This window comes from Melopsittacus undulatus, chromosome 4 (genome assembly GCF_012275295.1).
Source record: "Melopsittacus undulatus isolate bMelUnd1 chromosome 4, bMelUnd1.mat.Z, whole genome shotgun sequence".
Lineage (NCBI taxonomy): Eukaryota > Metazoa > Chordata > Aves > Psittaciformes > Psittaculidae > Melopsittacus > Melopsittacus undulatus.
The window spans coordinates 35260638-35286333 of NC_047530.1; the positions used below are offsets into that span (position 1 = coordinate 35260638).

The 25696-nt window shown below is 46.5% G+C and overlaps 3 protein-coding genes across 5 annotated transcripts in view; 2 read left to right on the plus strand and 1 right to left on the minus strand.

Moving 5' to 3' along the window:
- Positions 1-1874: 1874 nt before the first annotated feature.
- LOC115946495 (multiple epidermal growth factor-like domains protein 8) lies at positions 1875-9475 on the plus strand. The gene is made up of 12 exons (XM_031048854.2): positions 1875-2290; positions 2569-2674; positions 3175-3297; positions 3825-4044; positions 4903-4926; positions 5731-5853; positions 6382-6569; positions 7332-7531; positions 7860-7951; positions 8271-8325; positions 9019-9116; positions 9261-9475. The coding sequence occupies exons 1-12, from the start codon at positions 2127-2129 to the stop codon at positions 9473-9475; spliced, it is 1608 nt and encodes a 535-aa protein (XP_030904714.1). The 5' UTR covers positions 1875-2126.
- Positions 9476-10518: 1043 nt separating this feature from the next.
- GSTZ1 (glutathione S-transferase zeta 1) lies at positions 10519-20160 on the minus strand. The gene is made up of 9 exons (XM_005148881.3): positions 19773-20160; positions 16759-16810; positions 15484-15551; positions 14835-14915; positions 14238-14363; positions 13619-13694; positions 12838-12890; positions 11537-11586; positions 10519-10913 (listed from the first exon to the last, which is right to left on the minus strand). The coding sequence occupies exons 1-9, from the start codon at positions 19791-19793 to the stop codon at positions 10787-10789; spliced, it is 654 nt and encodes a 217-aa protein (XP_005148938.2). The 5' UTR covers positions 19794-20160; the 3' UTR covers positions 10519-10786.
- Positions 19812-25696, plus strand: part of POMT2 (protein O-mannosyltransferase 2) — a 29389-nt gene continuing 23504 nt past the window's right edge. For all 3 annotated transcript variants that reach the window (XR_004549546.1, XM_034061696.1, XM_034061697.1), the window contains exons 1-5: positions 19812-20184; positions 20872-20956; positions 21778-21882; positions 23023-23131; positions 24031-24139. Coding sequence is in view for 2 of the 3 variants with exons in the window: in XM_034061696.1 (XP_033917587.1) it covers positions 19907-20184; positions 20872-20956; positions 21778-21882; positions 23023-23131; positions 24031-24139 (686 nt within the window). In the remaining variant the exon portion in view is untranslated. The remainder of the gene's footprint in view (positions 20185-20871; positions 20957-21777; positions 21883-23022; positions 23132-24030; positions 24140-25696) is intronic.

Here is a 25696-nt window from a genome sequence, read left to right on the forward strand (position 1 = left end):
GGCTGTTCAGCCTGGAGAAGAGAAAGCTGCATGGAGACCTCATAACAGCCTTCCAATATTTGAAGGGGGCCTACAGGGATGCTGGGGAGGGACTACTCATTAGGGACTGTAGTGATAGGACAAGGGGTAATGGGTTGAAACTTAAACAGCAGAGGTTTAGACTGGATATAAGGAAGAAATTCTTTACTGTAAGGGTGGTGAGGCACTGGAATGGGTTGCCCAGGGAGGTTGTGAATGCTCCATCCCTGGCAGTGTTCAAGGCCAGGTTGGATGAAGCCCTGGGTGATATGGTTTTAGTGTGAGGTGTCCCTGCCCATGGCAGGGGCTTTGGAACTAGATGATCTTGAGGTCCTTTCCAACTGTAACTATTCTGTGATTCTATGAAGACTGAAGAAAGTACTTGCTTTTCAAAATGAGGAATGATAACCTCTAGCTGGAGCCATCCTTCCATAAAATCAGAACGGCTTGGGTTGGAAGGGACTGTATAGATCACCTAGTCCCAACTCACTTGCCACAGGCATGGACACTTTCCACTAGACCAGGTTGTTCAAAGCCCTGTCCAACCTGGTCTTGAGCACTGCTAGGGATGGGGCAGCCACAGCTTCTCTGAGCAACCTCTGCCAGTGCCTCACTATGCTCACAGTAATAATTTTTTTCATAATATCTAATCTTAATCTCCCCTCTTTCAGTTTAAGACATTCCCCCTTGTCCCATCCCTACATGCCCTTGTAAGAAGTCCCTCTCAGGTTTCTTGTAGGCCTCTAGGTACTGTAAGGCTGCTGTAAGGTCTTCCCTGAGCCTTCTCCAGGCTGAGCAAGCCCAACTCTCTCAGCCTGTCTTCACAGGAGAGAAGCTCCAGCCCTCTGATAGTCCTTGTGACATTCCTCTGGACTCAGTCCAGCAGGCCACATCCCTCTTGTGTTGAGGGACCCAGATCTGGATGCAGTACTGCAGGTGGGGTTTCACCAGAGCAGAGGGGCAGGATCACCTCCCTCGACCTGGTGGTCACGCTCCTTTTGGTGCAGCCCAGGATACGGTTGGCTTTCTGGGCTGCAAGTGCATATTGTTGGCTCATGTCCAGCTTTTCATCCACTAGTACCCCCAGGTTCTTCTCAAGGCTGCCCTCAATCCATTCTACACCCAGCCTCTGTTTGTGCCTGGGATTGCCCTGACCCAGGTGCAGGATCTTGCACTTGGCCCTGTCAAACTTCATGAGGTTCATACAGGCTGACCTCTCAAGCCTATCCGGGTTCCCCTGGATGACATTGCTTCCCTGCAGCGTGCTGACCACACTACACAGCTTGATGTTGTTGGCAATCTTGCTGAGGGTGCACTCAATCCCACTGTCCATATCACTGACAAGTTGAACAGCACTGGTCCCGGTACTGATGCCTGAGGGATTCCACTCATCACTGCTCACTTAGGAATCGGCAAACAAGCTGTCCCTCCCTGGGAAGGGATGTGTGCCCCGGGCTCTAGAAAGGAACGTAATTCGTTACGGAGATGAGGGCAGCCCTGGTTTAGGATGACCAGAGCAGCTGGCCTTGCTCACCCGACCTCCTCCCTGAAGCCAGGCCTGCCCATCCCGGCACCACACCCCAGCTCTCGGGCGCTGCTAACACCGGCCGGGGCCCACAGATGACCGGCGGTCGCTCTCAGCTGCGCCGCGGCTCCTTAATGGGTGCATCCCGCTGCCCTCGGGTCCGCTCGCTGCCATGCTGCCTGCCTGCCGCCGGGGCCGGCCGGGGCCGCGGGGCAGCGCCTCAGAGGGCGGCCTCGCCTTCTACGCGCTGTGGTCACTGCAGGAGCCGCCCCTGCGGCTCGGCGGGTGGGGACCGGCCCCCCGATAGCGGCTGGGAGCGGTGGTCCTTGCGCCCCTCACCTCGGCACTGGAGCTGCCCGTGATTGCGCCGCCCCAGCTCGTGGCTGCTCTCCCTTCCCAGGCTGCCCGTTACTTTCTTCCTTGCATCCCTGCGCGGTTTCCTCTTTAAGACCCTCCTTGCACTCTCCCCCGGCATAATCATATATTCAAGCCCTTTCATATATGTTTTTGACCTTCTTTTTTACTCCTTGATGATTATCTCTGTTTTCTGTTGTTTTTCTCCCCTCGCAGCCAGTCCGGCAAGATGGGTTTCCAGGCTTGGCTGCCCCTGCCGCTGCCGGAGCAGCTGGTGGTGTTCGGGCTGGGGGACTGGAGCTGTTACTCTCCGGACACGAGCATCGCGGTGGATGTGCTGGTGTCCCCAGGCATCGCCCCGCAGCGGGTCGGCACGCTGCAGCCCACCCGCAGGTAGGAGGGAGCTCGTGCTGCTGGGGTGTCGGGGGAATGTTTTGGACGGGTGTTGTGCTCTGTGGTGCTGCCTGGTTCTGGTGGTGGTGTCCCAAAGCTACCCAGCCTGCCTGTCCTCCACCGTGGTGTTTCTTTCAAGTGATCCTTTCAGCTTTCTTTTGCCTGCTTTCAGTGCTAGATGTCTTTTTGTCTTTGGGGTTTTACCAGCCAGTGTGGGAGCAGGAGTTTTTCTCCAGTCAGTGTCACTTGTGGGCTGAAAACCCATGGTTCTTGTGCAGGTCTCTGGTGTGGGAAGGTGACTGGAGAACGGATATTTTTATGGCCTCATTGGAAGAGATGAACAAAGGCAACTCTATGAAGCTTGTCTTGACTGTCAATGGACAGGTAAAATAACTGATACGCTCCTCTGTTCCTGCCCTTGATCTCAAATATTGTCACTTAAGAGCTATAGAAGTTCCTCTCAATATCCTCTCCTTTTTCTTCATTTTACTACTCTGCGGCAGAGCCACCAGACGTGGATCTGTTAATGTATGTCTGTGCTGAACCTAAACCCTCTGTGGTGCTTCAGACCTGTTCCCTAAACACAGCTTTGCCAAAACACCTTGTGTTGCAGGAGACACAGAGACACAGAGAGCAATTCATTTCCTGTTTCACTCTCTGCTGGGCCTGTGGTTGTTTTACCTTGTGCTGAAGCCATTAGATTCAGCGTCTTCCAGTGACTGGCTTTGCTTTTCTTTGTTTATTTTGCTAATTCTCAGATGAAAGCTGGACTATTCCCTTGCAGCACATCTGTTCCTTGCAAGACATCTTTTTGCTCACCTGTTGTGGATGCAGGCCAGCGCATTTGGTGTGTCCTATTCTCAGTATCTTTGTTTCTGCTGCAGTTGCTCCGAGGTGTTTCCAGCAGTACACCTGTCCACCCCTTCCTTGTCCCAGAGACCACACAGTCACCAGTGCTTCCAGCAGATGAGAAGCCCTTTGGCCAGGACCTGGAGGATCCTACTGCAGTATGTGTATCTTGGAGTCTTTCTGTTGGTTTTTCACCCTCTCCTTGCTATCTCCTCCCTCATTCATAGCTGCCCAGTTGATTTCTAGCAGAAATATTTGTTGCCACTCTCTGTGGAGACCTGGCTAAGCAAGTTTCAAAACCAAAGATTAAGTTGTGCTAAAGGAAGTGATATTCTCCATAGGAATGGCTTTGGAAGGGTGGAATTTAACAGTCCTTGATGGGATGATTGATCAGCCTAGTAGCACAGATGGCCTTTCAGCATTTCCAGTTGCCTTGTGTTAGGTGTGCCCATCACAGCCAGCAATCTGAAAGAAGAACACTGGGCATTGTAGCAGCATGTAGCTATGTTGCTCAGCATGTATTTGGTTGCTGAAATGGTTGGTATACTGGCCCTTAAGACTCCATGAGAAGACGAGCCTGAAGACAGTCATCACATGAAACTAATCTCTGGCCCAGGAGCAGAAAAGTCACATTAGCCTCAGTCTTTTTCTTCAGGGCTGATTTGACTGGGACTCTTTATCACAGCTTAAGTGTCAGAGCTCAGAGGTGACTTCTAGAGCATCCAGGCCTGGGAGCAAGGATGTTTGCCCACCACTGAGGACCTTGACGGTACCCTATTCCCTGAAGCCATCATATGGCAAGGTGGAAGCCAGTGAGGCCTGGAGGAAGAGTCCTGCCCACCTCAAGAAGCCCAGGAAAGTTTTATTTGAACCCACAGCATCTGAGAGAGATCTTGATGAAGAAGGTAACTGGCAGCTTCCAGGTTTATTTTATAGTTCTTGTCTGAATGATCTGTTAATGCTGTTGGTCAACAGCTTCCTAGTCCATTTGTCTTTGCCCAAGGCAAGATGGGCTTGTCTGTCTTGGCTTGTGAAATACTGAGAATGCTCCTTAGTCTTGGATAAACTGCTTGATTAATTTTGCCTATTGGGAAAAGGCCAGAAATAGAACATGGGATACTATTAGTGCTAACATAATATGCCTCTCTCTTTACATGAGTAAAAGTGCTTTGTAAATGAAGGCAAGTATTGTTACGCTTCATTTACAAAAGAGTAAATTGAGGCACGAGGAAGTTTGTTACTGTAATATTCTGTAACCTTTCCATTGGTCTCTTTGTTCCCCTACTATCAGCATTGGTTATTATTAAAATGTGAAGCATATGGAAAGGAATATATATATCATTAATGTAATTATACTGAGTTTTCAGCAGTGAGAAGGAAGCTGCCAAGGGTTTGGGAACAAAAATTTTAGGTTCTGGAGTGTGAATTCCAAGTCAGCTTCAGGGTTTGACCAAGCTGGTGTGTAGACATTTAACAATAACTCAGTGGACCCCATGTGAAGTGACTTCTTTGTGACTTGTCTTCCTTCTCACAGGAGCAAAAATAGCTCCATCATAGTCGCTTCCACTGTAGGCAATGTGAGAAGTGGAAAAATGAGCTTCCATCAGAGGGGTAAAATGCAGTGGTGACAGCAAAACAGTAGTTGAAGGTAGTGTGTTGTGTTCTTACCTGTCTTCTGCATTTCTTCTGATGAGCTGAGCACTTTCCATGGTATGTCTGCTGGCTGCTTGCTTTATGGGGCCATCTCTGTGTTTCCTCTGCAGATCTGTCAGTGAAGGAGTTGCAAGGTGAGGATCTGGTTTCTAGACCCTGGTTTGTCTTTTTAGCCGCTCTGTTATACTATTTCCTTTAATGTCACAAGCCTCTCGTGCTTCATCCTTTGTCTCCCCAGTAATCAAGAATAACAAGTAGGTTGTATGTGTATATGCTCCTCCTCTTCATGCAATTACCCTCAGTATAGGTGATTCAGGTACTGTCAGGCTCTTCAGTATGCTTCTGTAGGTCCTCTGAATGTCAGTCACACCTCTGGGTGCATAGTACTTTGAGGTAAAGGGATGTGGAATAGATTTTGATTAAAAAGTTAGTTTTATGTTGCTCAGCCAACCACAGGGCCCTGGGACAGGGAAGAATGAGGAACAGAGCAGTAGGAGGAATATTTCTGGAAGCAGCTTCAGGGTTCCAGTTCTGTATATTAGGCACTAACAAGCTGTCCATGGGTAGCCCTCCCTCACAAGGAGTAACACAGGGGATAGCACAACTGGGATATTCCTTATGGGGTTAGGTAGCTGATGGGGGGTATGCAAGCCTGTCTGAAGTGGCAGCCTATATGTGTCCTCATATATACACCCAGGCTCTCTGTTGTTTCCCTCTGCCAGTGACATCTCTCCTTGTAAGGCAGTTCTTCTGCAAAGCCAATAGCAAATCTTCCTCAGGGAGCTTTGTCTCTTGCCGTGTCAGAGGGAAGTGATCTGGGGCCCTTCCCTTCCTGTTTCTTCCCTCTAAGCCTCCAGCTGCCCTGTTTTTCCCAGCAGGAAAGGGAGCTGGGGGTGTCTCACCTGACTGATTTCAGCCCTGTGTTCTCCCCTCTCCAGGCAGTCCCAGCCCGAGGTGGTGCCATGCCATGTGCCTCAGTGACCTAGGGACAGCAGTTCTCATTGGTGGAGAAGGTGTTGATCAGCAGCCCTGCAAGGATGCATTCTGGAAGATGGAAATTGGTAGGAACTTCAGGGCTATCAAAAGCAATGGGAGCAGTGGGACATAAGGACAACTCGTGCGGGTGGGAGGGGGTACTCAGGGGTTTGTGTGAAGGTGTCACATCTCCTAACATGGGTCACCAGGCTGAGCTGACAATATAGGCTGCCATGAGAGGCTGTGGAATTGTGTGTGAGAGCCTTCCAGGAGCTAAGGTACAAGTTCTGGAAAGAGCTGGGTGAATTTTAAAGGGCACACAGTCTGTGTGGTTACTGATAGAGAATCATGAAATACCATTCCAGTGCCTTGCACCTTTTTGCATCTCACTGATCCTCTCTTCCACCTTATTATTCCCCACCTAGTTAGTGTTTTTCTGCATTACTTACACAGAAACATTTCTGTGCAAGTCTCCTCTAACCCTGAATCAAAGGGGAGGAGGAGATGAAGGGAGCAGGATCTGGAGTACAGATTTTATGGCATGCTCTTTAAATCTGGAGAAATTAAGAGCATCTCTGAACTCCTACACCATTTATCTGGTGTTGTTTCCACAGACAGTGATTTCTGGCTTCCAGTGGGTTTCCAGCTACAGAATGCCACGCCACTGTGCTTGCATGGACACACAGCTACCTATGACCCAGACACCAAGCGTATCTACATCTTTGGGGGCATAAGGGAGGACAAAACCAACAGCAGCATCTACATTCTGGACACAACCACTTGGAAATGGTTCCTTGTTGCTGTAAGTACTGCAGCCCTTCCAAGACACAAGCACAGGAGGGGTGGCAGGCCCTGCCTGAATGTGGCGATTGATATGCCTGTATCCTTATTCCAGAAGTCTTGGTCCCTTGCTCCTGCAGGTTGTCTGAGCTGCTTAGTTGGGATTGACAGATATAAAAAGGCTATGTTGAAAGGCCTCAAGCTTGGCAGAAACCAAGGGCTGTGCCTACAGTGAATGAAGGAAGGTGAAAAAATGGCTGCTGCAGAGTGCTGTGTCTGACTGAGGTGGTGGGAGGGAGGTACTGTACGAGTGTCAGAGGGAAATGGCCTCTCATTTTGTATGGTGCTGTTGAGAACTGCACTGGACGCTGAGGTGAAAAGCTGTTCTCAAATCAGGAACTGCTCTAAGCGCAGGGACTGCTCAGAGCTCTGTAGTTGCCTGTCATGTCCTTGCAGGGAGCCCCATTAGCAAGGGACTATCTGTCTCTTTCCTGGCTAAGTCAGAAGATGGCTTTTACAGCATAAGCCTGAATGAGATCATTCAGTTCTCTGTTTTCTTCTGAGCAAGCTGGGCTAGGAAGTCATGTTCCTTCTCTCATCAGAGCATTCTGGTGGTGCAGAGTACTCAAATGATGTACTGCCTACCTCTGTGGCAAAGATCTGGCCAAAGAGTTCAATAAAGTGAAAACTGAGACTTGTTCAACTCACTGCGTGACCCCTTTCCTATGAGTCATGCAGCAAACAATACACTTCTCATAACAAATATATGTTGAACTTTCTCCAGGCTAAAGGGAGGATGCCAGTGCTCACCTACCACAGTGCAACTATCTACTGCAAGGAGCTCTTTGTTTTTGGAGGGACTTCCCCCCAGAAGGCATCAGTGGCAGTTGGACCCTGCAGCAATGTGCTCTATATCTTCAACCCAGAGCATGAAATTTGGTATCAGCCCATCTTGGAAGGGGAGAAGCCTCAGCCTAGGCTTGGGTGAGAGTGCTCTTATTCCAGCCCTCCGAAATAGAGCAGGAAACCTCTGCTCACCTTCCCTCCCACACCAGTGTGATTTCCTAAATGTTATATGATTGCTCTCCACTGTTTTCTTGTTAAGACAGGGCTATGTTTTGAGCAATGTGACTCCCAGTACCTCCTGTCATGAATCCTGATGGGTTTCTGTCATTGGGCTGTAGGGACTGGCAGTAGAGGCAGGTGTAAGACTGCAGCTATGGCAGGCAGCCCAATAGCAGAAGCAAAGGCCGAAACATCAGTTTTGGGAACTGCTAAAGATGCTTTGTTCACTTGCTGCTTCCCTGCCCAGGCATTCAGCTACTCTACTGAAGAATAAGCTGCTGATTTTTGGGGGCCAGAGGGCTTCTCTCTACCTCAGTGACATGCACGTCCTAGATCTGGGTAAGATGGCTGCCTTGGGAAGGGCTGTTCTAAGGCAGGGACTTGGAATGGGGCATGCTCAATGGGGAGGTGGCATTGACATTATAAAAACTGAGTAGATAATGGAGACAGAAAACTATGGGGTAAAAAACCCAACCAACCAACCAGCCAAAACACCTTCCTATGGTGTAAGGGGAGGGAATGGGAAAAACAAGAAGCTGTGTTTTTGAAAGACGCTGGGTAATAAGGCAGGTTGCTGATGTGGAGAAGTATGGAAGTTTTTGTCTGGTTATGAGGCTGGGATTTTTTTGACATTTCACCTGCCTTCCCCTGGCTTCAGGTTTCATGGAGTACACACCAGTCCCTCTCCTCGCAGGACAGCCTTCTGCACGTTGGTAAGATCCTGTTGCAAACCTAGAAACTACCTTCTTCCTCTGTCCTCTTTGAAGCCAGGTTTGAACGGTGCTTGTGATCAGACCTAGTTGTGTATCTTTGTCCCACTAGTCAAAATACAGTAGATGGCCCCTCTGCTGTGGGACCAGAAATGTCTGTGCTACCCTAGTCGGTGCCTGTAGGATATAGGGGGTACAGACCCCTTAGTCTCCCTTAGGCTCCCTAGTCTCCTTTCAGGCTAGAAGTTTTTTGCCATGTGCTAGTGAAGTGTATTGCCTGCTGTTTGGTCTCCACAGTACCTGGAGTACAACAGACACACAGAGAGGAAGAAAGTCTTGTACTAGGACTATGCTGTTCCTGAAGCCCTTGCCCACTAGAACAATAATCTAAATCAGACTAAAGCCCAGCTAGCCTGCTGTTGCATTCCACAGAGCATAAACACAGGAGTTTTGATAGCTCCATTTGAGATAATGAGGAGCTTTTCAAGCTTGATTATGGTGTGACCTGCAGAGGCAAACAAACGACTCTTTCAGGGTTATTCAGCAAATCAGGGCAGAAAAGAAGCAGAAGTTAACTTTCATTCTTCAGCTAAAGCCTCCACCCTCCTGCTGAAATGTGCCCCTCTGCCCATCGCTGACTGAGACAACCCCAGCAGGTTATGCTGTAGTCACCCTTTGGCTTTGCTTTGGTCACAGTTTTCATGCAGCTCTGGCTGTGTCCAACCAGAAGGTTCTCATCAGTGGAGGCTGCAATGCCAGAGGAGCCCTGCAGGATGCCTTTGTCTTCCACCTAGGTGAGTGACTCTCCCTACCCGTTTCCTTAGCTGAAGATGACTATTGGCTGCAGTGATGTTTCTGAACACCTAGTCTGGTCCATTTGTTTCATCCACTGCACTAGGAATGGGCTTGTCAATATTGATAGCCCCTTCCTCCTTCAGATACTCTTTCATGGAGCACGGTGATCCACCATGACCTCTGCTCTGTACCTCGAGCTGGCCATACATTGCTGGACCTGACTCCTGCCTGCCTGAATGATGTGGACAAGGAGAATAAAAAGGAGCACAACCTGCACACAGTGTTGGTCTTTGGGGGCTCCAACTGTGCTGGGACCTTTTACAACAGTACAGTCAAGATCCAGCTGGATGTAGGATAATGCAGAATACCCAGAATAAGCCTGGAACAACAAAGGCTCTTCACCAGCCTGAATACAGACATGGATTGCAATAAATGAGTCCAAGCGATGTGGTAGTCCAAGTATCTATATGTAGGTGAATGCTCTTGTGACACAAGAGATCATGGGTTTGTAAAGTCTTTCTGAAGGCTGTATTTCCCTCTTAGGGTAGCTAAGCCAGCATTGGACTGGTAGAAATTCCCTCTGCTGTCCCTGGCTTTGGTATGTGGGCTTGGGTGTCAAAACATTCAGTGGGATCTGAGCTGAGCCTGCAGAGGAACACAGTCACATGCTTCTGGGTTTCCCTTCTTGCCCTACAGGTTTTGGGGCTGGAATTCCCAGGATGCTTTCAGCTCTGAAGGTAATTCAGGTTTTATTTGGGATGACTGTAATGGGATTTACTCCTGCTGCTTGGGAATTCCTCACAGTGAAAGTAAAAGCATGATTCTGGTTTGGAGGAAATTTGGGGTGGAATTCCCTTGGGCAATGGCCTGCAACAGTGTTAGGAAAACACCTAGTGCAGTGCCTGAGGATGGTAAAAGGAAGAGAACACTATCAGTTTCAGTGTATAGCAGAGAGCTGGTTGTGTCTTGCCAGCTGTGGCACAACCAGCTAGCTTTGCTCTAGAGAGACCTTTTATTATAAATTCTACAAGACTGCTGCTAGACAGAAGAGGTACAAATCAACTGTCCTTGGTAGTAATTGTCACTGCAAAGGGTGGCAGAGTTGCTGACTGTTTGCTCTTGCAAGACCCGAGACCCAGCAAGGGTTAGGATTAAGCTGTCTCCTGTCAGAGACTAGCTCCGTTTATATCCATTATATCCACTGCTGATTATGTTATAGCTCTGCGGCAGCTGCAATGACAAGCAGGCCTGCTGGATTACCAGCACATTGTTACACTGGTTCCCTGATGCTCTTTCTGTAGACAGTAAAGAAGTCCCATGGGGAGTCCAAAATTGGTGCAATACCTCACAGCTGTCTGTGGCCACATTCCCCAACTCAAAGCCATACAAAGGGGACTTGTGATAATTATGAATCCTTCTGCTTTAATCTGCTTCATGGAGATACATCAGATAGAAAAAACATAGTCAGAAATAGCTGCAAGCTTTCCAGCACAGGCATAGCTCCTAAGTCATCCAGGCTACTTCTAGGTCTTCTGTTCTTCTTCCCATCCAAATGAAAGTGAGGCAATAGTACTAGGGCTTCCTGATCGCACTGAAGTCCTACTCAAGCTGTAGCTGTTTCCTTTCTTTAACACACCAGCTTCTTTGATTTAATGAGTAGGACAGGACTTTAAGCTCGTAGCTCTGCAGGAGTATCTGGCTGCTGGGATGGGTGGCTTACTTTGAATGCCTCTAACTCCAGGAGAGCTTTGTTTATTCTGGTTATTGTGGGATAAGGACCCATGTCCACTTTGAATCTGCAAAAGGAAAAGAATTTGTGATGAACTATGAGTTGGATAGCTAGTGCAGCAGTGAGCAGAAGAGCAGTGCGCTGTGTCTTCCCAGTATGGGAGAATCTTACAATGTAAATGTACATCTGCATTAAGAGAAAAGGTTCATCTTTGTAGGTTTAAAAACAGATGCTAGAGGAAAAGCTAGTTCTTCCATTGTCATTGGGTTTTATATAGTTTGCAGCACAGGGTAAGAAGGCACTATGATTTTCCTGGAAATCATGCAACCACTACTTGTATAGGCTTAAGGACTTTGACAAATAGATTAATCTTTCCCCACTGTGCAGTGTAAATGTAGGGCAAACAGGGAGAGGACATGGCAATGCAGGCAATCTCAGCCTAAGGATACAGATCAGATTTCCTCCAGTGGCCTCTGAGAAGACAGCACAGCTCCTTATTTCCAAGAGCTTCCAAAAGAGACAGTATTTATGGCTTAATAAAACTAATGCAGAGAAGAATCTATAACTAGATAAGGCAGGCAGGAGGGATGCTTTTGTAACAGGCACAAGGTGCAGCAGAAGGTAAATTCTGACAGCCCAGGACAAGGGGTAGGTGCCCTTGAAGAGTTCCTCAAGCTTAGCCTTACTTACCTTTCGGCATTGAAAACTTGAGGCACCAAGCACAGATCAGCCATGGAAACCTGTAAATGTAGTAGAGAAAAAGGGTCAGAGTATGAACCTGTCCCATCATTCTTCATTGTGGTGGCAGGGTTTGAGAGCAGGATAGAAATTATGGTATTAGCCAGTACAGAGGAGTTATCATGACAATCTTATTCTTTATTCCAGCATTAATAACATGACAGTGGTATAAGGAAAGGAACTTCATAGCAGTCACTAGTAGAAAAAGCCATTAGCCTTTAGGGAGCTTCACATTTACAAGCTGATCATTACAATCTCAAGGACGCAAAGCTCTATGGCAACTGGCTCTGAGCAAACAAGTCTGCTGGCAAGCTGCAGAGGAAGGTGATGGAAGGAGGGGAAAGTCTGCATGGCTGGGAAAAGATGAGCAAATTTTGCTTGTTTGCATTGCAGGAGTATTGGGCAGATCCTGCCAATGTCGATACATGATAGTGCCTTCAGACATAGGCCCAGGGACTTGCAATCTGAAAGGAACCAAGGACAGTACAGCTAACTGCTTATCTGCACAGAGGCAGCTGCCCTCACCCCACTCCCCATGTCACAAAGCCCTGGGTGCCTTTTACCAGCATAAGATCATGTAATTAGTCTTTGCCCATCAAAGGCTCCAGTTCCATAATGCTCCTACTAGACAATCCTCTGCACCATAGGATATTGCAGGACCCCTCCTTTTTTTTTTCCTTAGGTTTTATAGAAAGGATCCAACTGCCTACCAAACAGGACTACTATACAGAAGAAGTCTGAGTGACCTTTAACTTGGTAAGGGTCAGAATGACCTGTATGTGAGCACTCTGAAAGCTGACCATGTTAAAATTGGTCAGACAGTGCAAAAAAAATACAACACAACTTGGTTAAAGGTTCCACAGAGCAGAGCTAAGAAATGAACCTGTGTTTCTTGAGCCAAGCTTTGACCTTATGACAGGACACTTTGAACTCCAGATCTCTTAAAGATTAAATATATATAACCTGTTTCCCCATCCTCTAGTAGCAGTCAGATCCTAGATACAGCTGCAGAATCTGGCTATTGGCAGGTTACAGGTAGGGACAAGTAAACACCTCCATAACTATTTGCAAGTCAGTAATGGCCTAAGTAGGATCCATGCAGCTTTTTCTTATGGTGAATACACCATATGCAACTCCAATCACAGAATGAGGTTGTGCTGTATCTCCACAACTAATTTCCTTTCTTAGTTTATGGAATATATACTGGGGCTTTTAGTTCTCCAGTGGTTTATAATATTTGCTCAGATACTTACTTCATCCCCCACACAGTAGTGCCCAGCAGTGTGCTGCAGAATCTGCTCAAGTGCTGTCAAGAAAGGTGGTATACTGGTGTGAGACATTGGAAACTCATTTGAAAGGGACACCAAAGACCCTTCACACTGGGCATTATGAACAAAGGCATTTTGATCCTAAGCTGAGTACAAAAAATGGGGAACTTGGGACAGAGCCTAAAAGGAGCAGAAATCTTACAACAACATAGTTATGGGAGTTTTCAGGATCAGTTTGTGTCTGTCCAGAAGAAAAGCACTGCCACTGCAGCACATGTGGGAAAGGGTTTTGAGGAAACAAAAAGCACCCTATTTCTCCTGGGGAGGTAAAAAAATACTGTGCTACTTACTAGATTCTGTGGGAGTTTGCCATCAGATACCTTTTGTCTGATTACAAAAGCATATAAATATAGATTGTCAGAACTTTTAAGCAAAAGGTACTAGTTTGGGAGCAGCTGGGTGGAAAGGAGAAGTGTTGTCAGCCCTTGTGCTTCAGGGACAATCAACTGCTACGATGTACAGGATGACTCCAGGCTTCCCCTCTTCCATATGCAGCAGTGGAAGCACCCTATGGACAGCACCTTTCATCTGAGAAGAGCTTGAAGAACTAACAGTCCTTAGGAAGGGACTCTGAGCAGGAAGAGTGCTGTCTCTGCACCAGCCCAGTGAGATCTGTTTTGCTGCTTGTAAAGGAAAGTGAGACCCCAGTGGTGCAGCGTTTTGAAGGGTCAGTTGAAATGATGGTGTTTTTGGACATGGGACTTGCCTTGAAAGCCAGATGCGATGCAGTTCTGAGCCCATTCAGTTTTTTTCTCCCCTATTTGTTTCAGGACATTCAGGTTCTGCAAAGATAAGCAATCTCAAGGTTAGACTGACTGCTGCTGGCAGGATCTTGCCCACTGCCTCATCCAGTGGAAGAGAAGGGAGATAAGCTGCCAAGTTTGAACCCCCAGCCTGAGTTCAGCCTGCTGGGTCAGCCCTGACCTCACCCTCACCAAATCATGCACCCTGCTGTACCTCTGATTTGGGACTGTCCTTCTCTAACAGCTGCCAGGGTATCTATCCCTTTGCCTCTGCCCTTTGGGTCAGTCAGTTGTCTTCTTCCTAAAACAGCGTAGACCCAGCAGTAGAACCATATGGGTTCAGCTGTTTCTGGAAAGAATCCTGGGGTGTTACAGATTTTCTTTGTAGGAAATAACTGTATTGCTGCCATTGGTAGATCAGGCAGAGGCTAAGCAGAGATTTCATCTGCCAACACACAGTCTTAAGGTCTGCCACACTACTGGCTGGCAACAATTTAAGGATACTGAATTTTTCAGAAATATTGCAGATTCCTGGAAACCCATCCTAGCTTTTGCATTTGCACGGATATGACAAGGCAATACCTGGAGTGGCTGAATGCCAGAGACAATGTGATTGGCAATCATTCTGACTTGAGCTCTCTTCTTTGGATCTTGGGGCAGGAGCCTGGGGGTAGGATGGGTGTCTTCTAGGTACTGAATTATAGCTAGCTGTAATTAACAAAGAGGTAAGGGGAAGTTATTGGAAAGCTAAGGAAAAGCTCACATTCTTAATACCTGCGGAAGGGTTGCTGATCCAAGAGAATACAACAGCTTTTTCATGAAGTTAGTGATCCAAGCAACAGAATATCCCTTTTCATGTCCACTTGGGGCGTTTTTGTCATTTAGCCCGGCTGTAATTTCAGGCAAACCTGGCACAGCCATTTAAATCAGACTATGAACTGTTCAGTGAAGAGTAAAGTTACGAACCAAAGCTGAATTGAGCTTACATCGGTGACAGGAGTTTCCCAGCAGAGTCTATGGGCTATTTCTGCTCCCAAGTGGGTTTGTTTATCATAAATTCTACCTCTTTTCCAATTCACAAAAGAGAGTGAGGGAGGAAAAGATGGGGCAGAGCCATCCCCTCCAGACTGGGCAACAGGCTGGAATGAATGGTTAACAGGGATGTAGCTGGTAACTCACTGACTGAGAAAGGGTGATGCCATCAATTTTCAAGGCTGGTACTTGCTGCATTGGATTCACTGCCTTGAATTCAGAAGAAAACTGTGGAAATAAACCCTGAGATTACTGCAACAAGAAATTCTTACGTGTTTTCTTCCTCTAAACCAACCCAGTTATTATTATTATTATTTTTAACCTGGCTTTTCTCTCTACTTCAGTACTAATATTTGCAGGACTATTAGCTTACGGATAGCCTACACCAAATTCACTGGGGCTCAGGGATCTGCATCCAGTGCCAGACTTCCTTACCTCTTGATAAACTGTCAATACAAGCCCAGGATGGGTGGTACTGCAACAGTGTCATTATTACTGTTACAGTTCTTCAACTCCATCTTAGCCCATACTGGCACATCATGCTGGTGGTGCTACTAGGCGCATAACTCCCCACTATGGTCCCCCAGATAAGTTCTCAGCGAAGATCTATTCTGGCAATCCACCCTTTCCTTTGGTAGGCCCTCTGAGGGGCTCAACTGGCTACAACTATGAATTACAGAGAAGCAGTGAGGAATTCCATGACTTTGCCTGTGAACTTTCTAGTGCTAATCACAACTCTTCTAATGATCCCCAAGTTCACTACCCCTGGATAAAGCAATGTTAGATATACCCTTACCTGCTGTCCCCCATCCTTGAGGAGGTTCACTGGCACCAGGTCATATGAAATCCCTTTCAGAGCAAGTGCTAGGGAGAGTAGAGTGTACAGCTTCAGACAAGCACAGAGACCAGTTTCATTGATAATGGGCTCAGGGAAATGCTACCATCTTCATGTGAAGAAAGAATGGTGTTTAAACAAAAAAAAAACCCTATTCTTCAATAAAGGTGGCCTCAGTTGACTCACTGAGAACATAGTGCTCTGGCAGTTCTGGTGTCCTCAACATAAAAAGGACATGGAACTGTTGGAACAAGTCCAGAGGAGGCCACGAGGATGATCAGGGAACTGGAGCACCTCCCATATGAAGACAGGCTGAGAGAGTTTGGGCTGTTTAGTCTGGAGAAGAGAAGGCTGCATGGAGACCTCATAGCAGCCTTCCAGTATCTGAAGGGGGCCTACAGGGATGGTGGTGAGGGACTCTTCATTAGGGACTGTAGTGAGAGGACGAGTAATGGGTTAAAACTTAAACAGGGGAAGTTTAGATTGGTTATAAGGAAGAAATTCTTTACTGTGAGGGTGGTGAGGCACTGGAATGGGTTGCCCAGGGAGGTTGTGAATGCTCCATCCCTGGCAGTGCTCAAGGCCAAGTTGGACAGAGCCTTGGGTGACATGGTTTAGTGTGAGGTGTCCCTGCCCATGGCAGGGGGGTTGGAACTAGATGATCTTAAGGTCCTTTCCAACCTTAACTATTCTATGATTCTAAATAAAGGACCAAAGCACTAAAGATCAGTACTGGTAAAACAAGTGCATTTTCCAACATAAGCTTTGCCACTCTTTGCAGTACAGCCTGTCCTGATTTGGCTTAGAGAGGGCAGGGAGCTCTGTGCTCAGCTGCAAAACCTTGCTTAAGATTGTCTCAGTACAAACAGGGACCATTCCTAGCCCTGCTCAGCAATTTCAAGACCAAAGTCTGAGGCAGTATCTCTGTAAAAACAAAGTGTAGGGCCCCTCTAGAAAATGTGGAAGAAACAGCCATCTGCATCACATTGGTTTTACAAAATTATTATTTCCCTCTTAACTAGCTGCAGGCCGAGCAAAGCCCTTCTGTCTATTCTCCTTTCCCCCCATTCCAGATGAAGTGTGACATTCCCTTTCCTCCCACTGGGCAAAGTGCCTCACTGTTCCAGGTTCATGTTTGCTGCTCTCTCAATAAGTGATTGATTAATCAGATTAGTGAAGAGAAGGATACTGCAAAAGCACCAAGACAACGAAAGAGAGATCAACACTAGATCTTACCGATTCTCACTCTCCAAGAGCAGGAACTTCGGAAATAGCTATAAAGTATTGGCTGAGAAGAGAAAGATAGAGTGGTTATTTGGTGAGAACATCCTAGTTTTGTAAGGAGAAAAACACATGAACAGAAGGCATTTCAAGAACTGTAAGACAGAGAAGCACAACACTTTGGGAGAGAAAGCTCCTTCCTGAAAGTGGCTGTTCCTGTTTTGGGTGTACAGGTAATATCACTGTCTTTCACACTGGCCCTCTGAATATTTAGTTGCACCTGATGTTTCCAGCAGTGCACAAGTGTCCTTAGAATTTTTGCTTACAAAGCTTTCCTCTTTGTCCCTACCGGATGTTGCTGACTTCTATCCCATCTTAGATCTTTGAAACAAATTCCCCACACATTGTGAAAGCACCTGCACTAGGTGTTCATGTGGCATTAAGATAGCTTTTCCAGCTACTGAGGGTAGGGCCAGGCCTCTTTCCAAACAAGAAGAGCTCCTGCTGTTTGAGATCAAGGCTGAGAAGGCACACAATTCATCTCTACTTTATCTCTAGCATTGAGGCAGCTTTCCCAGATGCTTCCACCCTGTCCAAGCTCTCACCTTTTCAGATGCCATGGTCAGTGTGTGCAATCTACTCCACAAAATAAAACCAACCTTTTCACTTTCCCTTTTAACTCAGTGGGAATAGGGGAAGGTTTATCTCATAAAGCCAATGAGAAAGGACTATGCTCACAAATCCGCACCCAGAACACAAAAACCAGCCAGTCAGATTCAATCTTGAGCGACAGCAGTCAGCTACATCCATATCCCCCCTGTGCTGTGCTGCAGCCCAGCTCTGATATCAGAACCATTAACCAGCTCTGAGGTTGGAAGCATATTTAGGAACCATCCTTATCTCCCTAGCTGTTTATCCATAAATAAATAAGGTATCTAGAGAGTCTGTCAGGCTCCCAGCAGTTGCCAGTGCAGAAATATCACAGCTCTGGGAAACAAAACATGGAAACTGAAGCCACATGCAGAATTTCTGTTTCACTAGGGAACCACTGCCAGCTCTCTGAACAGGGGCTGCCTTTACTCCTGTAGCCCTCCTCCCATTAGTACCAGCAGGTGCAGACGGTTTTCTGTGTTGCAGGTCTGCAAGAGGCTGCTACTCTTCCCCCAGGCCAGCTTTGTGCAAAATACAAAGCTGTCTTCTTTCCATGCAGGAAATTGGTATTCATGTGTGTCTCTTTCTCTGTATCTCCACCCTCCCAAAATGCATAGAAACGATACCAGAGACTGACTACAAGGCAGAAAAAGGCAGGGATATCCTCACTGACAGACTATCTTGTCAACAGAAAACTAGAGACAACCTGAGGATCCCTATGCTCCACTCCTCTGTAAACTTGATGCTTCTTTTACAGTGTAGACTGGTTCAAACTTTAAATGAGGTATGCATTTGATTAAATTACTGCAGTCGAAGTTTACTGGAGAAATGGCTTTTAAATGAGGAGGGAAGTGATGCCAGTATTGACAACACTTTCATATACAAGGTTATTTACTGGTTTTCTTTAATTCTCTTCTTCTGGAATCTGGACATTAGAAATCTTAGCTGTGCCTTTTATTTTCAAATGTCCAGCCTGCTGGCCTACAGGGAAGAAACATAAACTGTAACATCAAAAGGGAAACATAGAGCATTCATGACATGCTATTTTTACTTGTTTTCCCTGGGGCCCTTTCTGATTTAGCTCAGAAATTTGTGTCCTTCACCACATCTGTTTTGGACTCTGGCCTCTCAGCTGGTAGAGACATTTATCCTGATCTCTTAGTGTTCTTTGTTGTTTTTGCAGCCTGTCATAAATTGTGCTAAGATAATTGCTTTGCTCTATGATTTCAAGGCCCTGGGGGATCTCATGAAAAAAAGAACACAGAAAACAACTCATCCCTTAGCTGGGAAATGTGTCTCCAGAGGCTAGGGCCTGCAGTGATCGCTTAAGTTTATGCTGTTTTGCTCCCTGCAGAAGGGCAGACCACAGACAGAACAATCAGCTAAGGAAAGACTACAAACAGTGAGTGTTTTGTTCTCAGTGGACAGGTTCATTGAGACACAAGTGACATTCTATCTAGTCTTCCCTGGAGGAAGAGCTGAGCCCAGGCCAGGGAAGTAATGTGGAAAAACTGTCTCCACTTACAACCTCATGCAGTACGGGGTTGTAAGTGGAGTTAGTCCCCTTAAGCTGCAGGTTAGACTGGTTGGAACCGGGAAGATAGGAGGACAACATTTGCTTGATGTCTACTAAGATTTCTGGTTTGATTCTGCTTTCATTTTCAACATCAGTGCTGCACTGAGGAAAATTTGGGTCCAAGTCCCAACCCAGAGTAAAAATCTGGGAAATGCACTTCATTGATGAGGAAGATAGAGGAGATCCCCTTAACTTTGTGTGTGGAGCTCTCAGGTTTGAAAGCCTGTCTGCTTTAGTATGGTTTATGGATACCAGCCTCTTTCCAGGCTATATTCGGGATGCACTTGGAAGGACAAAATCTTTCACCTTTTTCTTGAGACACAAGAGAGAACTGCTCCTTGGAGGCTTGCACAGGGGAAACTTTGGTGTCTGAAAGGTGCTGCTTGTATTGTGCTGGGTTAAAACATGAAGGCGTAAGGAGTGGGTTTCTGTATCCCTGCAGCAGGTGTTGACTTTAACAGCTCAACTTACTATCAGTTAACTTACTATTGTAAGCAACCACCACCACTGCTTCGAAAAGCATTAGTTTTATTTAGCGTGAAGGCAAATTCCTTGCTTTCCACCGAGACACAGAGCTGGCCGCAGGCCGGACCTGCTCGAACCTGTTTAACAGGCGCCGTGCACGGCGGTCACCGCCACCCCGGGCTCCCCGGGGAGCCGGAGCCAGAGCCAGCACCGCGCATGGCCCGGCCCTGCCGGCCCAGAGCAGAGCACCTCCGTGCCAAGCCTTGCTTCCTCCAGCTCCAGCTCAGCCACAGCCCCCGCTCCCTCCCGCTCCGCAGAGAGCGCGGAGACCGCGTACCTTGGCTGCAGCAGAGATCATCCTGCTCCGCGACCCTCGGCGGCTGCTGCAGTGCCGGCCCCGCCCCGGCAGGGCCCTCCCTTCGCCCGCGGGCTCGGCCGCTGCAGCCGCCGCCGCTGCAGGACTACATCTCCATGCGTGCCCCGCGGCCCGGTCGCCCACCCCGGACTCCGTATCCTGGGCTGCGCCGCTCCCGGCCCGGTGCGGGTAGCACAGCCCTGCGGATGCCGGCAGCGGGGAGAGGCCAGGCCGAAGCGGGCCCTCCGCGGCAGGGGGAGCTCCGGGAGCCCCGCCGGCTGCCGCCACACTCCCCCGCCCCTCCCGCGGCGGCTCAACCGGCGGCTCTGGCCCTCGTCATCCTCCTCAGCTTCGCCTCCCGCTTCCACCGCCTGGCGGAGCCACCGCACGTCTGGTACGGGCCGGGGCGGGGCCTGTGCCCGGGATCGGCGGGCCTAGACCGGGCCGGGCCGGGCCAAGCCCTTGTTTGTGGGTGGGTGTCCGCCGCCTCTCCCTAGAGCCGAGATCTTTCAGCGCGCCCCAAGCTTCCAGCCTGCGCTCCCCTTCCCCGCCCCTGCCATGGCCGGCTGGGAAGTGATCGTGTTTATTGTAGGCAGGTGGTGGGGCGGGATCCACGCGGTGAGGGCCGTGAGGAAGCGTTGTGTTCTCTGGCCAGCCCGCTGCCGTTCCCTCTCCCGCTCCCTCTCCCGCTCCCTCTCCCGCTCCCTCTCCCGTTCCCTCTCCCGTTCCCTCTCCCGTTCCCTCTCCCGTTCCTGCCGCTGCTCTCGGGATGTGTTACAGGGGGAAGGCCCAGTAATGAACAGGCATATTTAGGGATCTGTGGATTGCAGACTCACTTTTCAACACCCGTTAGCACAATTTGGACTCGGAAGGGTAGGCTGGAGAAAGTGCCAGTGTTGCACTCTTTCAAAAAGACCCTGCCTTAAATATCTGAAGTACTCATGATTTCCCAGTGAATTTAGTGCACTGTCTCATTTCCAGTGTGTGGCATATATCCTATATGATGAAAAGCGTAAGTAAGATGCTTCTTTTTTTACCATTTTCATCATTATAGCAGCTTTTTTCATTTGTTTGTTTTTAGTTGGGATGAAACTCATTTTGGGAAGATGGGAAGTTACTACATTAATCGAACCTTCTTCTTTGATGTCCATCCCCCTTTAGGGAAGGTAAACTGCTCTTCTGTTACATGTCTTAGAAGCTACAGGAATGGGCTAACAAGTCTTCCCCTTCCTTCTTGTTGAAGGATATAATGAACACCAGTAGCACTCCTAACTGTTGTTGGCATCATGGTAATCTGCATTCTGTATCCAGAAGCTCAACTTGCCTATTATCTTTTTTATGCAAATACTCTGAATATGGGAAAACAAAACAGTATTGCATGCTCAGTATTTGAAAGGCTTGAAATAAAATAATCTCATGGTTTGGAGGGGTTGTGTCATAGAAGCCTGCAGTTCAAAGGAGCCAAGCAATTCCTCATAGCTTATGTGAGATTCTTGCCCTGAAATGGAAAGGACATGAAAGAACCCTGAAAGCCTTTGACTACAAAATTGCAAGGCAAGAACTTGTTCTAGCAACAGTGTACAGTGTTGATGAAGGTGGCTCCTGCTGCTTTGTAAAGGTTATCTTCCTTTCAGGCTGAGCCTACTTAAACTATAGGAATAGGGAGCTAGGAGAGAATCTGCAGAGACAGAATTGTCTTTGCTAAATCCTCCAGCTGGTATTTCTCTTGAGCTTAATTCCTTATAGTTAGCAGCCAAAGTCCTGAGCCCTTCTGATCTTGCCTTTAGACAAAGGACAATATGTATGTGTATGAATTCTGTACATAGATTCTTGTTTGAATTATGCATCTGAATTAAGTATCTTCTTATCCTCTCTTATCCCCTGGATGGAATTTGGCTTCTATAAAAATCTTGCCTGCTGCTGGCTTGGATATTCCTTCCTCCTGTAACATTTCCCTGACCAGTTTTTTTTGACCTTTCCTCTTCAGATGCTGATTGGACTCGCTGGCTACCTTAGTGGATATGATGGTACATTTCCTTTCCAAAAGCCAGGGGACAGATATGAGCAGCACAACTACATGGGAATGAGAGGGGTAAGGCTCTGCAGGCTGGTGTCAAGCTGTTCAGCTCTTCTGTGCTTTTCAGTACAGAGTCTTATGTCATAAGAATAGCTCTCTTGGATCAGATCAGAGGTCTTTTTAGCCTTGTGCCTTGTCTTTAAGCTCTTCGGAAAATTGTTAGTGGTTTTATTGTAAATAACTCTTAATGTCTGGCTATGAGAGGCCAGACAGGTAAGAAAGTAAGGTGATTATTGAAGCTTTTTTCTAATTAGTGGGACCACTCCTGAGTGGGACAGATATCTTGCCTGTTCTGCAAGGGGAACATTGTTGAGCTTGGACTTCTGCTCACTCTGTTGTGCCTGGCTGCTCTTCTGAGAAAAGCCAAGGATGTCAAAAAGCCAGGATCATCCACTGCCGTCTACAGCTGCCATCACCAATGACACTGAGCTAGTAAGCTTATGGAGCAGGGGGGAAATTCAGAGTAGTACTTTATCTGAAATCCTGGCTGTACTGCTATCTTGGAAGACCAAGAGCCATAAAACTGGCAGTGGAGAACACAAGCCAAGAGAAGAAACAGTGGCCAATTGCTAGTACCTAGAGAGAAGAATGAAAACTGGAAAAGAGTGTTTTCTTGGTGTAGTTACTGGGTCTCCAACAGTTTATGGTTCTAGATTTCCCTGAGCCAAAGGTGGGAGAAGTGCTGGAACCAGACATTAAAGAGAACAAAATTTACAGTGACGCTGCTTTCTTTTATTTTGATTTTTGTTCTTCCTCCTCTGACTATCCTTGGTCTCATTTGTGTAGGGGAGGTGATACTGGTCTGACAAAGATGTAAGTTACGGGTGTATTTTGTTTTAGATTTCATACTTAATATAACAAGATATTAGAATATGGGGGATGTGTAGTGCACCTACTTGACATATCTTTTTATAACTGTGTGATGCAGTCTAGTAAGAGAGTTCTTACTGACAGCTCTGCAGAACAGGCTAAGCAGCTATCCTTATCTGAGCAGTATCTTTGTTCATTTGGCTTTTGTCTGATGTTGTCGAGTGAGTCAGTCCAGCTACTGCAGCATCTCCCGTTACTGGCATGCGTGGAAGATGAAGGAAGAGAAACGGGAGTAGTAATCAACCTGGGGAGAGTTATAACTTCTCTCATGATCTTTTCCTGCAGTTCTGTGCTTTTCTTGGTTCCTGCCTGGTTCCGTTGGTCTACCTCACAGTGTTGGAACTGTCAAAGTCACTGCCAGCAGCCTTACTCACAGCTTTCATCCTTATTTTTGGTAGGTGCTCCTGCTACAGCAAAATTGAGCAGGCTAATTGTTCAGAAAATCTAATTTCTGGATTACTGTGTGTTAGCTAGCCAGGGGATATTAGGGTTAATGAAAGACGTTCCCAAAAGCAAAGTAATTCTGCTTTATATATATGAAGCTTTTAAATTGATGGTCCCCTTGAGAATTTTACAGCCTTGTTTAGTTCATAGGTACTTCTGTTACCTGAATAACCACAGCATTACATTACATTTTGCCTCAATGCTATGAATTTTTATAAGACAGACAGGAATGATTTTGCCCAGAAGTGAAATACTGATGTCTCCCATATGAATTACAGTGGTATTTAACAACATTACTGGGTAAGAGTTCACAATAAGAAATGATTAAAGTTCCTTGTTGAACTGAGCCAGGTGGAGAAATTAACGTTACAGGTGGAGAAACCCAGACTGGTTTTTGTGAGGACGCACAGATACTGAGGCATGGAGACTTGAAATGCTCAAGTCATTGTTTTTTTTTTAATAGGCAACATCTGAAAAATGACTGTTCCTTTAGCATCCGCTGGCACCATGCTGGTGCCTTAGTAGGTAGAGCATTGCTGTATGTAACACTTCCCTGCTGAATGTGGAAGTTAGCAGCAATTCCCAAATGGTGTTTCATAGATACTGTTGTACATTTTGTTTATGTGAATTTTCTGTTTGTTTTGTTGGTGTTGGGTTTTTTGTTTGTTTTTTGTTTGTTTTTTGTATTTGTTAACCTAAGTAGAAGTTGAAATATTCTGATCTGCTGCTGTTTCTAAAATCTCCTTTATTCCCCTTGTCCTCACTACGCTGAGGAAACTGGCTTTGTGCAATCTTGGATTCACTTTGGAACTGCAAGCCTTTTTGACATTGTTGTGTATCTCTTTGCAGATACAGGCTGTATTACTTTGTCTCAATATATTCTGCTGGATCCCATTCTAATGTTCTTTGTCATGGGAGCTGTTCTGAGTATGGTGAAATGTAACAGCTGTGCGGATAGGTAAGATAGAGATGATAACTTTGTTAAATAATAGGTACTCAACTTTGGCACAGATGAAGTATTAGGACATGTTTGCCACTTGGTAGTCTGGGTGAATGGCTGATCTGTGATCACTTCAGGAAATTGGAGGTGAAAATGGCTTATGGTAGGGGAGAAGAATTCTTAGCATGAGGATTTGTGAAACTAGGGAGAAAGTATCACAGGTGGGGTAAACTAGGACAGATACTCGCATAGATTATTTTAGCATGAAAGGAAATTTATAGAACTGTGAATCTTGAAAATGAATGTTAAAGCTTTTTAAAGCTTGACAGGAAAGAAAGCTAGTGTAGGGTTTTGTAGGTCAGAGAAGGAGGAATGAAATATGGATGTAATGTGTTCAAGGCTTTGGTCCTTACTGACATAAAATATGGATTTGTTGTCTTGAACCAGTCGCTTTGTCTCCAGGCTAGAGAAACACAGCTTGTCTGTGACTGTAATCTTATAAGCACTTAGAAAATCTTGTTAGCTGAGGCAAATAGTATAATTTATTTGGTTTAGAAAAATTGGTACCAAAAAATTGAGGAAAGTATAGCCAGAACATTTCTGAACAAAGTAGTCAAATTGCTGAGGATACTTGCTGCAGACCAGTCCAGAGGGGAATGATGATTTATAGTACATGTCAAATGGCTTTTTTTGTGGCTGGGCTGCACAGGGTAGTTTCCCCATAATGCATTCAGAATTCAAAGACATAAAAGCTTAGCATATTGTGTTACATATGAGCAATTTTTGTTTCATGAAATGTTTGAGAGCTGATCATATCAATCTTAGTGTGACTGTGCCACACATGGCTAAAATGCAGCTTGCAGTGTCATGTAAGGCCATCCAAAGCCATCCTCACCTACAACACATACCCAAGGAAGTACAAGCTCTGAGTTGTAGAGCAATGTTTGATCAGCTCTGTGTGCCTTAACCTGAACTTATTTCTCATGTTTTGAGAGCTAATCCTGTTTTCAAACAAAACAGTTTGCAAGTTAAAAGCCAGCTGTAGCTATTGTGTTGCTTAGCAGGTCATGGGGATTTTGGTGTACAGTACAAGCCATCAAGGCATCAGGAGTGAGTAGGAAGAGGGTTTTAAATTTTACTGTAATATTTTTTCATCTTTTCCCTGTGGTTCAATTTTAGTTTAATTTGTAGTTTGTTTGCTTTTTGCTTTGGGGGGATGTTTTCCACTATGGCCTTTCCTCTTTAGGGAAAGTAGCTGCTCTTTTCTTCCTGTTGTCCCCCATGTCCTTAGCTTTCTGAGAGAAGTAAGTTTGCATTTTATGAGTGGAAGTCCTGTTTCTGTTTTCAGACCTTCCACATGTCAGTCTTTCTTCACACTAGTATTTTAGCTTATACCTTGTGTCTATGCTTTCTTCCTTAAAGGGGAGATTTAGGGCTGCCTTCACAAGCCTGTATCTGAAGCCAGTGTTCTTGCATCATTCTAAAATGAATGAGAAACTTGTCTGTCTTTTCCTCATGGGCTCCTGAGAAGATGGAATGTAATTTTGCAGGGTAACTGATTTGCTGTTTATTTTC